Genomic DNA, 15,144 nt, shown 5'->3' with positions numbered 1-15,144 from the left:
GAGGTTATTACGATCTTTTGAAGATCATATAAATCTATAGCCTGGTAACGTTAACATAATTAAAATCATTTTTTATTACCTATAACCCTAATTAAACTATCTGTAACCCTCAAAGTCTTATTTATGTTCAAAATACAATTTCCAAATCCACATATCTATATAATTTTTGCATTTAAAACTGAATATTTTGAGGGCGCATGAAAATATTGACGATAATATACATATATATTGACAGCAAACTGGAACTCGCACTTTCATATCACGTACACAAAGAAATAAAAGCGATAGACTACTTGTTATTTTAATAATCCAATCCGTAAAAATAAAATGTCGCCTCATTTGTCACTGATGATTCATTTTAATACAATATATTTAGTTTACACCATAATAAACCGACCATATTACTAATTTAGAGCGTTAGCATTTATTACAGTTACACAGTAGCGGTAAAATAGAATGAAGGTGGTATAATCGCGCTACAAGAGCTTTTTCGAACTCTCGTGGCGCTAACCACCTCTGTACAAGAGCCGGTTAGCGCCACGAGGCTTCGAAAAAGCTCTTGTAGCGCGATTATACCACCTTCATCTTATTTTAGCGCTCCTGTATAACTACTATACTACTTACTATTATAATTACTATTTACGACCACTGTAGATCCAATATCGAGCTATAAGCTGGACAGTATGGGCCTATTTGACGCTACAAGAGATCTGTAGCCGCTTATAGAACCACTATACTTCTTACTAAGGAGCCTAAGGCGTTATAAAAATCCTTTAACCGGCCATTGTGCAGCTTGTTATAGCGCTTGTGTGCTAGTTGGGTATTATATTGTGTTATGTGATAGCCAAGTGGTATAAGTTGATACCTCGAGTTTCGAGCCCGAGGCAAGACATTAATGACTTTTCAAAGCTATGTGTGTATTAGAAATAATTATCAGTTATTCCAACGGTGAAGGAAAATATCGTGATGAAACCTTGCATGCCTAAAAATTTGTTTAATACATCTATTGAGGGCATGCAAAGTCCCCAACTCGCACTTGGCTAGCGTGGTGGACTCATGGCCTAACCCCTCCCTCATTACGGGAAAAAACCCTTGCCCAGCAGTGGGACATTAATGGCTTTAATTTATTTATTTAAATCCGTTTGTAAATCGCTCCGCTACACGCTTATGACCACTGGCACCCTACCTCCAAGGGGACGAAACGGTCAGCCAGGAAGGAAGCGCCGTGAGGAAGACCGTTCCAGATAAATTTACTCAAATCGACAGCGCCTGATATAACGGGTCTGGGTTATCTCGCATTGTTGAAGGTTGTGCGTATTGATTTTAGGGGTTTTTGAGTGAAAACAGAACCTTTTTTTGTGTAATATAGCTAGTTTATTAGTGTATTACCCTTTTTTGTATGGTTAGTTAAATTTTATTTAAAGTTTTCAAACCTACTTTTGGTGGCGCGATTTCCTACTACTATCGGCTATCAAAAACCAGCTAGGCACAGATATACTTTGTATGAAACATTAATTAGCGCCCCTAGTGGACGCCATGAGAACTATTCTTGCAGTACATTTTAAATGTCAAACTTTTGATACTCATTTCGATACTTGGTAGTTGGTACCAACTGTAGCTAATATTATCAAACTATAACGGCTTATAAGTCAGTAGTTGTTTACAAATGTTACTTTAATGTACATTATGACGTATGTACTATTCAGAATATGGAAACATATTGCCTTAATACTACCAAACGGCCGCCGATGTCTAAAATAACCGTGACAAAAGCTGTTTAACATGTGATCACAATTAAACTTTTAATGGCCAACCTTAACCCATCTATACTATCTAAACAAACAAACAATCAAACAAACAAACTCTTCAGCTTTATAATATTATAAAGCTGAAGAGTTTGTTTGTTTGTTTGTTTGATTGTTTGTTTGTTTGTTTGAACGCGCTAATCTCAGGAACTACTGGTCCGATTTGAAAAATTCTTTCACTGTTAGATAGTCCATTTATTGATGAAGGCTATAGGCTATATATCATCACGCTACGACCATTAGGAGCGGAGTAGTAACGAAAACTGTTACAAAAACGGGGAAAATAATGACCCATTCTCTCTTACCTGACGCAAGCGAAGTTGCGCGGGTCAGCTAGTAATATTATAAAGCTGAAGAGTTTGTTTGTTTGTTTGAACGCGCTAATCTCAGGAACTATGGGTCCAATTTGAAAAAAATCTTTTACTGTTAGATAGCCCATTTATCGAGGAAGGTTACAGGCTATATATCATCACGCTTCGACCAATATGAGCAGAGTAGCAATAAAAAATGTTACAAAAACGGGGAAAATTTTGATACATTCTCTCTTATGTGCCGCAAGCGAAGTTGCGCGGGTCAGCTAGTATTTTATATGCCAAAGCATGGAGACTATGCTCAAACACTAGTAACAATAAAAATCTCAAAAGACATAGATTTTTTTTTAAAGTCAAAACTCCCGCACTAATAATTGCTTACACTGTAGAAAACAATTAACTGCATTTTATTCTAGCATCTTGAAGAACCAATTATTCAAGTCAACTTTATAATAAGCCTTTCAATAGACCTTCTATTTCCAAGTCAAACAAAAAATATTAATTAAAACCAAGTCACTCTGCCCACGACACTAAGTTTTTATGCATATTTCTTCAAAGTTAATAGGAAAGTAGGAAAGCTGACCGTTATTTATTGACTTTATATAGAAGGTAGTAATAGCCAGTTGCGCTCACCGGTCGGTAATCGATCTGTGGGTTAAGAAACTGTTGGCGCGGTCATTCCATAGATGGGTGACCGCATAGTGGTATTTGAGCTGGGCGTCTCCGTGCTTCGGAGGGCACGTAAAAAGTCGATCCCGGCTGTTGTCTACTAAGATATAGTCGTTAAGCCATGTCAAAAGCCTCTCGGGCGGCTCGAACAACTTTGACACTAGGTTGACCACTAACCATACGACAAACAAAACAAACAAGTAGGTAACTTTAATAATAATTTCTATGACAAAAATAACTGCCTCTTTGGTCTAAACCGTCTAGGCGGTAGTGTATACGACAGCTTAGCGGGTTCCATTCCCGGCTGAGGCAAAGTTTCTAGTTTCTATGACCATGCTCAATAGTAGCCCCGAGTTTGGTAATGTGCCCGGTATATGACAATAGGCTCGCCCCCTATTACATGGGACTAACATTGTTAATGGTGAAACGTGAGTGTATTCAAATTCAAATTCAAATTATTTTTATTCGCAGAAAATATGGTACAAGAGTTGGTTATCAAAACAATACAGTATCACATATTTTGTCATTAAGACATGCAAATATTAGGCATTAAACATTATATAAAACTTAAACTTAAATTAAATATATTCTAAACATTTTTAAACTTATTTTTTATACATATAACACCTACACAAATCGAGGGTATAAAGAATAATATTTTTCCTTACAAAGTGTTAGTAAAATGGTAAGATTGAGTGGCGTATTTCTTTAGAAAATCATTTATAGAGTAGAAACATTCCTGTACCAGCCATTTGTGCAGTGAAATACAAAATTTATTATACGGTAATTCCGTTATACTTTTTGGTATAGAATTATATATTAATGGCGCCATATATACACAACTATGTCGGATCATTTCAAGTCTGGGCACTGGTAATTTTAAATATGAATGGGTGACTGTTCGTTTATTGTTGTTATTTTTCACTTCAAAAAGGTGAGTGTTATATTTTACAAATTTAGCTGTTTCATAAATATAAATACTGGGTACTGTTAAAAGATTGTGTGTTTTAAATATAGGCTTACAAGATTCATGCCATTCCAAGTTAAATATTGCACGTACACATTTCTTTTGTGCTACAAATATCCTTATACTATCTATTGAATGTCCCCACACAACTATACAATAGCGAATTATAGAACAAACATATGCATGATAAGCCATCAGTGAAGCATGCATGGAAGTGGTTTCTTTTACTTTTTTTAATGCGAAGACAAATTTGTTAATTTTTTTACAGATGCTGGCAATGTGTTCAGTCCATTTTAAGTGTTGGTCGATAATAATACCCAAGAATGTAGTACTTTGTAATTGATTGATATTTTGATTGATTATATTTAGCTCTTTGTTGCTACTTTTTTGTGTTTTGAAGTTAATTATGTTAGTTTTTCCTATGTTAATTTTTAAATTATTTAAGTCTAACCATGTTATTATATCTTTTAATGCATTATTAATATTAGTTTCAAATTTTTCTTCATCTTTGGAAGTGATGATTATTGAGGTATCATCTGCAAACAAGACACAGTCATGTTGAGCTACTGCTTTGGGAAGGTCGTTTATATACAGTAGAAATAGTAGTGGTCCCAGGATGCTTCCTTGTGGAACCCCAGAATGATTGTGTCTATAGTTTGAATCAAAATTTTCGAGGGTATTTGTAGTATTATTAAATTTTGTAACTCTAGTAATCTGTTTTCTGTCCTGTAAGTATGATTGAAACCATTTTAAAGCTATACCTCTTATCCCATAATTTTCTAATTTTGATAATAATATTGAATGGCTAACATGATCAAATGCCTTACTCAAATCTAAGAAAAGAACACAAGTTTGCAATTTAGAGTTGATGTTATTCAAAACTGTGTTAACCAAATTAAAAGTTGCGAGCGTTGTAGATTTGCCTTTCCTAAATCCGCATTGTTCTTCAGTGAGTATATCATATTTTTCAATAAAAGTAATTAATCTTTTGTACATAACCTTTTCCCATATTTTTGATATAACTGGTATCAGTGCTATAGGTCTATAGTTATTTTTATCGATTTTGGAACCTTTTTTGTGGAGAGGTTTAATAATGGAAAGTTTTAATCGATCAGGGAAACAACCTTGCTCTAATGAGTTATTGATAATATGGGACAGAGGTTGACATATAAATGGAGAAACGAGTTTTATAATTTCTGTTGTAATGTTATCGTAACCTGATGATTTTGTGTTCCTTAAGGACTTAATTATATTAAATATTTCATTAGTATCGGTAGGTTCAAGAAATATACTACGTTCATTATTTTCAATATTTATGCTATTGGAATTAATATGTGCAGTATCTAAAGAACTTTCCACGACATCAATGAAGAAATTGTTGAATATTTCTGATATATCCGAACCTGATGTAATTGTAATACCATCATTCATTATTTTTTCTATGTATTCCTTAGGTCGTTCATTACCTGTGGCCCGTTTTACAATGTCCCATTTATTATTCCCATTTATCCCATTTATGTATTTCTTACACCTTCGGGTATATAATGTGTGTAATGTTTTGTATGTACATATGTATTGGAAATAGATCACTACGAAGGCCAAGTAAATAAACATTTACATTGTTTTTACTTATTTTGTTATTAGCCTGTTTCTATGTCCCACTGTTGAGCAAAGGGCTCTCCCCTGAGTTTCCAGTCCCCTCGGTCGATTGTTGCGTCTAGCTATCCATCCAGGAACGCATCCAGGTCATCCCGCCATCTCCGTTTCTCACATTTACATAGATACATAATATCACGCCTTTTTTCCTATAGAAATAGGCAGAGACCAAAATACATTTTAACCCATATCTTCCCAAAGCAATAAATATTCAAAAATACATTGTTTTCTTTACACATTTATTTAAAGTAGCCTTTCAATAAAACAAAAATAGGCGTCAAATTTTTTGGGGTTGTAGGGTAACTGAAATTCAGTACCGCACCTTAAATGGGGCGTTGGGATAATATGCCACTGGTATATGTATAGAGAAAAAATTACCTGTTGTTATGTTATATCACTTTTATTTATGGAATATCAAACCAATAGATTAAATTACAAGTAATCATATTAAATAATAAATAAATAAATGAAAAAGAAATCAGTAAAACAAAAAATAGTGAATTGTGAGGCAATATTGCAGGCAATGTGCGAAAAATTACGCAAACCCTTCATTAGCGGCTCCTAAAATTAGGCTTTTGTGGCATTCACGACACCAAATTTGAGTTCCGTTTTGATAATATAATGATCCTTTCCTTCCTCTTGATCATAGTCTTAGCTTTCTTAGGGGCGCAGCAGACATATCGGATCAAATAGGGGTCTTCACCGCTTCGCCTTTCCCCTTGACGTCAAACAGTCGACCACATTGCCTTACCACATAACTTCTGAACTTCTGATGATGAAACCGTACGTCGAACTTCGGCTTCAGCCAACAATTAGCGACGCGCAAGATTACAAATCGCCCCTACATCCTTGCTTCCACTATTTTCGTCACTCAAATCATCATTTTCAGGTGGCGTGATATAAATATTAGCTGAAATTGTAATGTTATCGTCTTCTAAAGCTGATAAAATTCACTGACATTCAACCTGTAACTAAAAAAAACAAAAGTAATAACTCTAAATTTTATATAAACTATGTTCCAATAAAATTGTTCAAACAAATTATCATGGTGCCTTCTGTTCCCAACGCACCTCAAATGGGGCGTTCAAAAGAACATTGTAAAATTCACATAAAAAATGAAATAACTTTATGTTACTATTATTACCTGATAATATAACCTTATTACTTACCAAAACATCGCCCCACTAAAATTATGAATAATAAATATAATAGTTATTACATACCTTTTCCTGCCACTCGTGTTGCTCGAAATTGACCAAACTCGGAATTTTATAAAAAAAATACGAATGACCACAATCCCTGCCAATTACTACTAGATTAACCGCAAAGATGTCTAGTATATAATAAAATTATAAAATTTATCGTTAATTGTTAACATACAGGTTTTATCGTGTAAAATATAAGTGCACCTTAAATGGGGCGGTGGGAAGATATGGGTTAAGACGTTCAAATAAAATTATCCCTCACAGTTATTAATTATTATTATAATTTGAAAATTTGAGCCTATAATATTATTTTTGAAAGGAAAATCACTAAGCCCTTTAATCTTGGTATTACCTTACCAGTTTATTTGAAACCGTAACCGAAGATTTTACATAAATTATCGCGTTTCCTTATATTTAATTCAGTTTTCAAATCCCTGCTATACAAATTTCAACCCCTTTTTCAGCAACACAAGGTTCAAATTTGTAAAATTCCTGTTGCAGTTTCGAGATACATCGTTTTCGGGGTGTACTTTTCAAAATGTTTAAATAAAACAGCTTAGGAAGGGTTGGGAAAGTTATTGGATAATTCTTGGTGAAAATTTTCCCTCAGAGTTGTCGTTTTACGTGGTTATACTCAATCAGCCTAGCCGTTTTTTCAACTATGTTGGAGTCGGCTAACACTAACTAACAGAGTACTCCTCAACAGACAACTAATGTACGTCGAATTGATGGTCACTAATCAGTACATTGCTGCTTTGACGTTACGTATGTTATACGTATATCCTTATAATCTAAGAGAGAAAACAATGTACTCGTATAGCATAGTGGCTTTCAAATAGTTGTCAACTGATAGCCCCTCTGGTTTTGTCCCCATAAATAACATAGTAAAAATAACAAGAAAACGAGTTCGGCGATAATTAACAAGAGCCACGCGGATCAATCACTGAGGTTAAGCTACGCTTGCCGAGGTTATTCTGTGGATGGGTGACTATATTTTACATACATACCGAGTTCCTTCGTGTCTCAGAAGGCATGTTAACACTCTAGCCAGTTGCGCTCACTGGTCGGTAAACGATCTGTGGGTTAAGCAACCCTTAGCGTGGTTATTCCATAGATGGGTGACCGCATAGTGGTATTCGAACTGGGCGTCTCCGTGCTTCGGAGGGCACGTTAAAAGTCGGTCCCGGTTGTTATCTACTACGATGACAGTCGTTAAGCCACGTCAAAGGCCTTCGGGCTTGAACAACTTTGACACTAGGTTGACCACTAACCATACGATAAGAAGAAGAAGACAGCTCTGAACAGTTTCTTAGCTGATATAAAATTCATAGTCAGTTGAAGTCTTGAATCAGATAGTCATACATCTTCAATGCTAATTCACTTCATTACAATAATTGATCGACGAAAGCTGCTGAAATTCAGGAATCTTAATTTCGAAGTCAAATAGTCAAAGGCTTTGTGGGTATTGGTGAAAGATTACATCGTAGCTGTAGTTAAAATGGTAGAAAATTTCGCCTCTCACGCTATTGGTTGGTTTGTTGTTGTTTGGTTGTTTTTGATGGTTCACATCTGATAAAACAAATTAATCAAAGTTATAACATACTAGCTGACCCGCGCAGCTTCGCTTGCGTCAAATAAGAGAGAATGGGTCACAATTTTCCCCGTTTTTGTAACATTTTTCGTTGCTGCACCGCTCCTAGTGGCCGTAGCGTGATATTAAATAGCCTAAAGCATTCCTCGATAAATGGTCTATTCAAGACAAAAAAAAAATCAATTCGAAACAGTAGTTCCTGAAATTAGCGCGATAAAACAAACAAACGAACTCTTCAGCTTTATAATATTAGTATACTCGTAGATGTGTATTACAGACAATCATCACTTATTTTACTACACTGGCGCAGTGGAAGGTCACTTCGCCACTACTATTGCGACGGGAGGTCGTGGGTTCCATTCCCGCAAGCAACAATTATTTGTGCGATCCACTAATATTTTTTTCGGGTCTGGTATTGCTTTGGGTCCGTTGTTTGTATGTTTGTTTGTACCCGCGACACAAAAGCAATACTTAGTGCGGGAGTAAAAGAATAAATAAACACAACGGTGAACGGAAAATATAGTGATAAAACCTACCACAGACATATAGACAGACTGACATAGTTTAAGTCACATTTATAATGATTAAGATAATTTTCCTTTCGAACCTACTTATAATTTAACCTCAGAACGGAAAAATCTTGAAAGACAATACCTACTTCTAGTATCATAAATCTATACTAATATTATAAAGCTGAGAAGTTTGTTTGTTTTTTTGAACGCGCTAATCTCGGGAACTACTGGTCCGATTTTAAAAATTCTTTCAGTGTTAGATAGCCCATTTATCGAGAAAGGCTATAGGCTATATATCATCACGCTACGACCAATAAGAGCAGAGTAGCAAAAAAAATGTTACAAAAACGGGGAAAATTTTGACCCATTCTCTCTTATGTGCCGCAAGCGAAGTTGCGCGGGTCAGCTAGTGATTAAGATAATGTTCCTTTCGAACCTACTTAACGCTTAACCTCAGTACCTCGATTCTCTACCACTATCGACTACCGACAACCGGCTAGCTATCGAAATATTGACAATTAGAATGTACTGCCAAAATGTTTTCTACGACACCCGTCAGAGGCGCTGATCAGATTTTCATACAAAATTTCTCGATGACAGTTCGGTTGTCGGGAGTCGATAGTAGTAGAGAATCGAGGCACAGAACGGAAACATCTTGAAAGACAAAAAATTCTAGTATCATAAATATCATACTTTTATCAGCGGTTTATCGGAATCTTCTGATCTTCTATTATAGACAGCTCATATATTATTTATAGCCTAGACTATCAAGATAGAAATACAATAGATGTGTAGTAATAATAGTCTTTTGTGGTTGTGTGTTGTAATTTATTTTGATGATAATAATATGTAGTTCAAAAGGTGTTGATGAAATACTTTGATAGTAAATTGTATTTCGATTATAGGGTATAGCAAATAAATTATCAAGTCAAAATTGCTTTTCACGATAAAACAAAATGGTTCTATGCTATGGCAAACTTCTTTTGCTTCATTCGTACTACTATACATTATACATATATATCATCTGAAATGATTTTTTTATGACACACGGTGAAAACCAGTGTCACAGTACCGCGTTTTCTCTACCAGTATTGAAAAATTTGGAATGACAATCGGTTCAGCGCCTCTAGCGGGCGTCGGAGAAACTATTTTGGCAGTACATTTTAAATGTCAAACTCTCGATACTCGATGGTTTCAGTAGTAGAGTATCGTGCTCCTACATAGGCAAATTTAATTTTCAAAAGTAACAAGTTTACCAGAAAATATAATAGTTTACTCACAAAAATAACAAAGATTAGGTACTATACCCGGGCTATTTGAAACGTGCGAATGGAGTCATGTCATTTTATCGCAGTCTCTCGCTCGCACTTACACAGTGTCACATTAATTTCATTCTTTTGATCATGACGTAGTTTAAACGTTTGTAACGGCCTGGTTATAATATTTTTTTGTTGCAAATGAAACTCCTAATCGAATTTCACACTAACTTCCTTATAAATAAAACTAGCGCACCCGATAACAGATGGCGCTAGCGGCTGCAACACGTCATGAATTATTTAATAACTTATGACTCCGTAATCTGATATTAAATCAATCCTTCGATTTCCCGTCCGAGCAAAGTTCAAAAGAGGTTTTCCAATTTCTATTGAAATAGCATTGCAGTATGTATTCGTACACATTACATGGATCTAGAATTGCAAACAGTGGTGTAATAAAGTATGTGTATTTCCAAAAGTAGGTCGGAGTTTGATTACTTGCAAAGTATTTAGTTAATATTTATTGATTAGAACATAAAGAACAAAACTATTATTTATTTAATTAAGATATACCCTTTAATACGTATAGTTAAACTAAGTACTATTTAAGACTAACGACAAAAAATAAAACTTATAATCATTTAATTTAGGTCCCAAATACGTTTAGTTGTTAAGTTAGTTAGGTCACATTTTTTGTGTATTCAATTTCTCTGAAGGAAGTAATTTCCAACCTGAACTAATATATAAATAAATATTAATTCACAAATAGTAAATTATGATATAATACTGCAAATGATTCTCCTATTCACACACAAGTTCCATTTCTGTCCAACCACCGATCTCTATATTGACCTCACCAAGAATTGCTTACTTTAAATTGTACACCGGCCAAGTAATATTAACTACCTATTATAGCTTCAATATTATATTTCTTGCCACAACGAAATAAATCTCAAGAATTTCGCACTAACTAACAAATAATCAATCGCATTTCGAACCTAATTCCTTCACAATCAGGGGTCACAAAAAGGCACAATGACACAGCACTCCCAGTTAATTACTGGCCCAACAAGATTAATTTTGCTAAGGAAAACAGGCGGAAAAAAAAAGAAAATAAAATACCAAAGGTTTGTTACCCCTGTTTGGTTTGAGATAAACGTTATGTCCTTTAATTTGGTGTGGGGAGTAATTAGGGTTAATTAGGTACTTAATTAGGCTATTTAGAGGTATAAATAATGTAGATATATGTTAAAAACTCAGTGCCTAATTTTGTAGTTTAGCAGGTTACAAAAAGTAGTTTGAAATTTTTAAAAGTAATTAATATTTTCTAATACTAATTAATGCTGAGAAGTTTACTTTTGCTTAAAAATGCAGCTTTTCTATAAGGTAATCTAGTACTCTGTCTATTTAAATCCAGAATTTGTAAAAAGCCATAGCAAATACATAATATATAATTACCTATACCTTCGCGTCCTTGGAGAGCATTAATTCTTTGCTGTAAAGATTCTACTTATTTTAGTTGAAATTGCCCATTCTTGATTATATTATTCTTTTGATTTGAAAAGTCTTACTGTGATCAACAGCTAATAATATACTAAAGCGCTTTAGTTGAAACTTTGCAGCATAATAGATTACATCCAGGGTATAGGCATATTTTTGGCTAAAATCCGTGCCTTTAAACCCTCCAGTAATATACAGAACTATGAGCATTGCAAAATTATTAAATTCAGAAAACAGAAGCTCTTCCCAAAACAAAATTTACGCAAAATTTTTCACGTATATTCAAATAAGTCGTCAATTTGCCGCATACTCTGAGTTGTCAACAAACAATATATAATATTATGTATATATGTACTTGATATATAAACGTTATGTAGAAGGTGCGCGACACGGTGGCACGGTTCACTGAAGTTTTGTTGTGGTACAAGTTGTAGGATTGAGCGAATTTATATAACCTATGTTGTGTAATGCTTTAGAGTGAAAATGTTAACCCAACCCAGTTAAGAAAAGGTTATTGGAGTAAGCGGTTTCATCTAACCTAGTAAACCTAGGTTGAGTAATGCTTGAAAGTGGAAATATGAAACCAACACAGTTTAGTAAAGTCAGATTTATTAAACAACTTTTAAGATACCCAGCTGCCTAACACAGCTAGAATTACTAGGAATCGCAATAGAAAATGCAGCGTTTATGCACTTTAAATTATTTTATGTAAATTAACGTTGAGGTATTAACCGAAAATAAATCATCCAAAAAAACATTATTAGCTTAAATTACCTAAAATTGTAGCTTATTATAAACGTTAAGACAAGACTTTTATAAGCTTCTTTCAAAAGCATCTTCCTTTCAGAAAAAAAAACAGTATGAATTATGAAATCAAAAAAATCTCTTATGCATACAAATAATATATCGAATTTAACAGTCATAAAAACACACCTTTATGAGAAATTCTTCGCAAATTCACCCCGCTGCCTCTTATCGCAAATCCCACACAAAAACTCGGAGGCAAAAGAAATAAAACCTCAGAATTGATATGACGTACCGTGTGATTGACAAGCCCCGATGATTCCATTCCCATTATTACTCATAATATTTACGTATTATTTCTGTTTTCATACGAAATACTATATTTTCCCGGTACTGGGGAATTGATTTGAGCGTGATTTTATCTTATAACTTGATTAAAATATTATTATTCTATCGGACTGCAAGACGCAGAAAGAAAATTCTCATTTTTTTGTTAATATACCAAAGCCAAAGTGTCGAACTGAACGCTTAAACAGTTTTTTTCTGGTTCAAGAAGTTAAAGTGTGTGAGTATATTTTCCCGATAATTACAATCCCTGAACTTTCTAAAGCAGTATAAATAGTTTTTTGCATAGGCATGTAATTTCCTCGTCTTCATAGCCACTTATCATTAAGTAAGATGGGAGACAATTGCCTATTTTAATATTATTTAAAAAGAAAATAAATAATTATAGTTGGAGAACGCACCATTGTACTACGAGTGTCTGAATATAACAACATTCCTTATCTGTATAGCGGCTTGTTGTTACAAACGTAAATACAAGAAACATAGACAAGAAATGCAGATGACGGAACGAAATGACGCCGTAATCGTTGCGTCACCGAATTCGCACTCCATTAAAAACGTGAAATATATCTATCCAATCTAGGCCGATCTCATTTTATACTCAAAAAGCGCATTAATCTCTTTTCCGTTAAAATTCATTTACAATAAAAGTATGTAACAACAAATCACAGCATAAATTATTTTCACCTGAAAATTAAACTATGATACAGAGCCATCTATGAAAAGTGGTTGTAAACACGTCGTGTAAAATATGCATCAAGTTTTATTAAGTTAAAACTAGATGGCGTAACACTAAAATATAGTTGATTATTAAAACCTGTAACAAAAAGAGCGCTTTATTTAAAGTAGCAGATATTTAATAAATAAACACTTACCCCAGAGTTTTGGTGCTGATCAGGGGTGTCTTTAGATTGAGGAAACCATTCAATCTGTTGGTACTCTTCTCTCTCCCGCCGTCCGATGATTGGTCAGCCCTGCAGAAATAGAGAAAAATAATTTTGAATACATTTGTTTGAATTACATCGCGGAATTACATATCTATAATTATAATTACTTTAACTTGAAATAGATGGTCAGTTAAATAGGCCCAAGACTCCTTGCAGAAATAATTCTAAGAATGTTTCTCAATACGACACATAATGATTAATATAGAATAAATTACATATTGTAGCTGCAAATTTATGAATTCAAAAATAATTAATTGAGAACAGTGCCCTCTACATTTCATCTTGCAACTTACATCCGAATTTAAAACAGACGTGTCGTAGCATTCACAACGCAAGACACGTTTTGACACCACCCAACAGATGGCGTTTGTACCAAAAATACAACAAAGATTCAAGCTTAGGTCTGTGCTGTATGTTTTTATTATTGTTATCTTGAATAATAATTAATTACCTTATTTAACCAAACGTTTTATAATCAAAGCTGTTTATTTTTATCCATACACCTAACAATAAAGTAATAAAACGGATGGAAATTATTCAAGACACTGATTAGGATAATGTAAATAAATAATATCAATATCATAAATAAATTACAATTAATATCATTTCTCAATTTTAATGATTACTAAAATCTCATTATCAGTTTCGGAATAATCAATTTTATTCCTCAACATAGGCACGCAGTTCGATAAACAAGCTTTTCTATAAATACCATTAGAAAATCCTCTATCCAATGCCTAGACACTGTTTCCTACTCTCCGCTTCAAATCTATATTATTTAGGAGACAAGCTCTCCCGTACTCATGTGTATTTCAAACAAGCTTTCCTATATATTTATAATACCACTAGCTGACCCGCGCAACTTCGCTTGCGTCACATAAGAGAATCATAATTTTCCCCGTTTTTGTAACATTTTTCACTGGTACTCTGCTCCTATTGGTCGTAGCGTGACGATATATAACCTATAGCCTTCCTCGATAAATGGGCTATCTAACACTGAAAGAATTTCTCAAATCGGACCAGTAGTTCCCGAGATTAGCGCGTTCAAACAAACAAACAATCAAACAAACAAACTCTTCAGCTTTATAATATTAGTAAGTATAGATTAGAAAATCCTTTATCCAATACCTAGACACTATTTCCTACTCTCCGTTTCAAATCTATATCATTTAGGAGACAAGCTCTCCCGTGCTCATGTGTATTTCAACACGGTTTTTCACTCACGACGGCTTTGCTAAACTGACAATGTAATTAAGCGCAGTGGAAGTTGAGTTGGGGAGTGCAGATTCTAACTTAAAATTATATGGAACACTAGCATAATAAGCCTATATACGTTTTTAACCTTATTAGTTTACAGACCCCCAGAAGGTCAAACACCATTTTAATTTATTAGATCGGGGAAAAAGTCTTTTCTATGTATGAACTTGTAATAAAATCTCTTTGGCTTCAAGAGCCTCCGTTCCGTGGTTTGGGCTGTGTGTTGATAGATCACTATGTCAGTCACCTTTGAGTTATATTAGGTCGGGGAAAAAGTCTTTTCGTTATAGTAGGATGAACTTGTAATAAAATCACTTTGGCTTCAAAAATGACAAATGAGTTCATTAGGTTTCTTTCAGTGAGCTCGTGAGGTTCCCAA

General features: G+C 34.2%; 2 protein-coding genes across 5 annotated transcripts in view; one reads left to right on the top strand and one right to left on the bottom strand.

Moving 5' to 3' along the window:
* Nucleotides 1–15,144, top strand: part of LOC142984778 (osteomodulin-like) — a 443,673-nt gene that overhangs the window by 100,570 nt on the left and 327,959 nt on the right. The gene's annotated exons all lie outside the window — the stretch shown is intronic.
* The window catches only part of Syt7 (Synaptotagmin 7), a 679,167-nt gene that overhangs the window by 373,792 nt on the left and 290,231 nt on the right, over nt 1–15,144 (bottom strand). For all 4 annotated transcript variants that reach the window (XM_076132579.1, XM_076132586.1, XM_076132584.1 and 1 more), the window contains exon 3: nt 13,437–13,535. In XM_076132579.1, the coding sequence (XP_075988694.1) occupies nt 13,437–13,535 (99 nt within the window). The remainder of the gene's footprint in view (nt 1–13,436; nt 13,536–15,144) is intronic.

This window comes from Anticarsia gemmatalis, chromosome 28 (genome assembly GCF_050436995.1).
Source record: "Anticarsia gemmatalis isolate Benzon Research Colony breed Stoneville strain chromosome 28, ilAntGemm2 primary, whole genome shotgun sequence".
NCBI classification, from domain to species: Eukaryota; Metazoa; Arthropoda; class Insecta; order Lepidoptera; family Erebidae; genus Anticarsia; species Anticarsia gemmatalis.
Note: the sequence above shows the minus strand (reverse complement) of the source record. Positions and strands in the feature narration are given on the sequence as shown.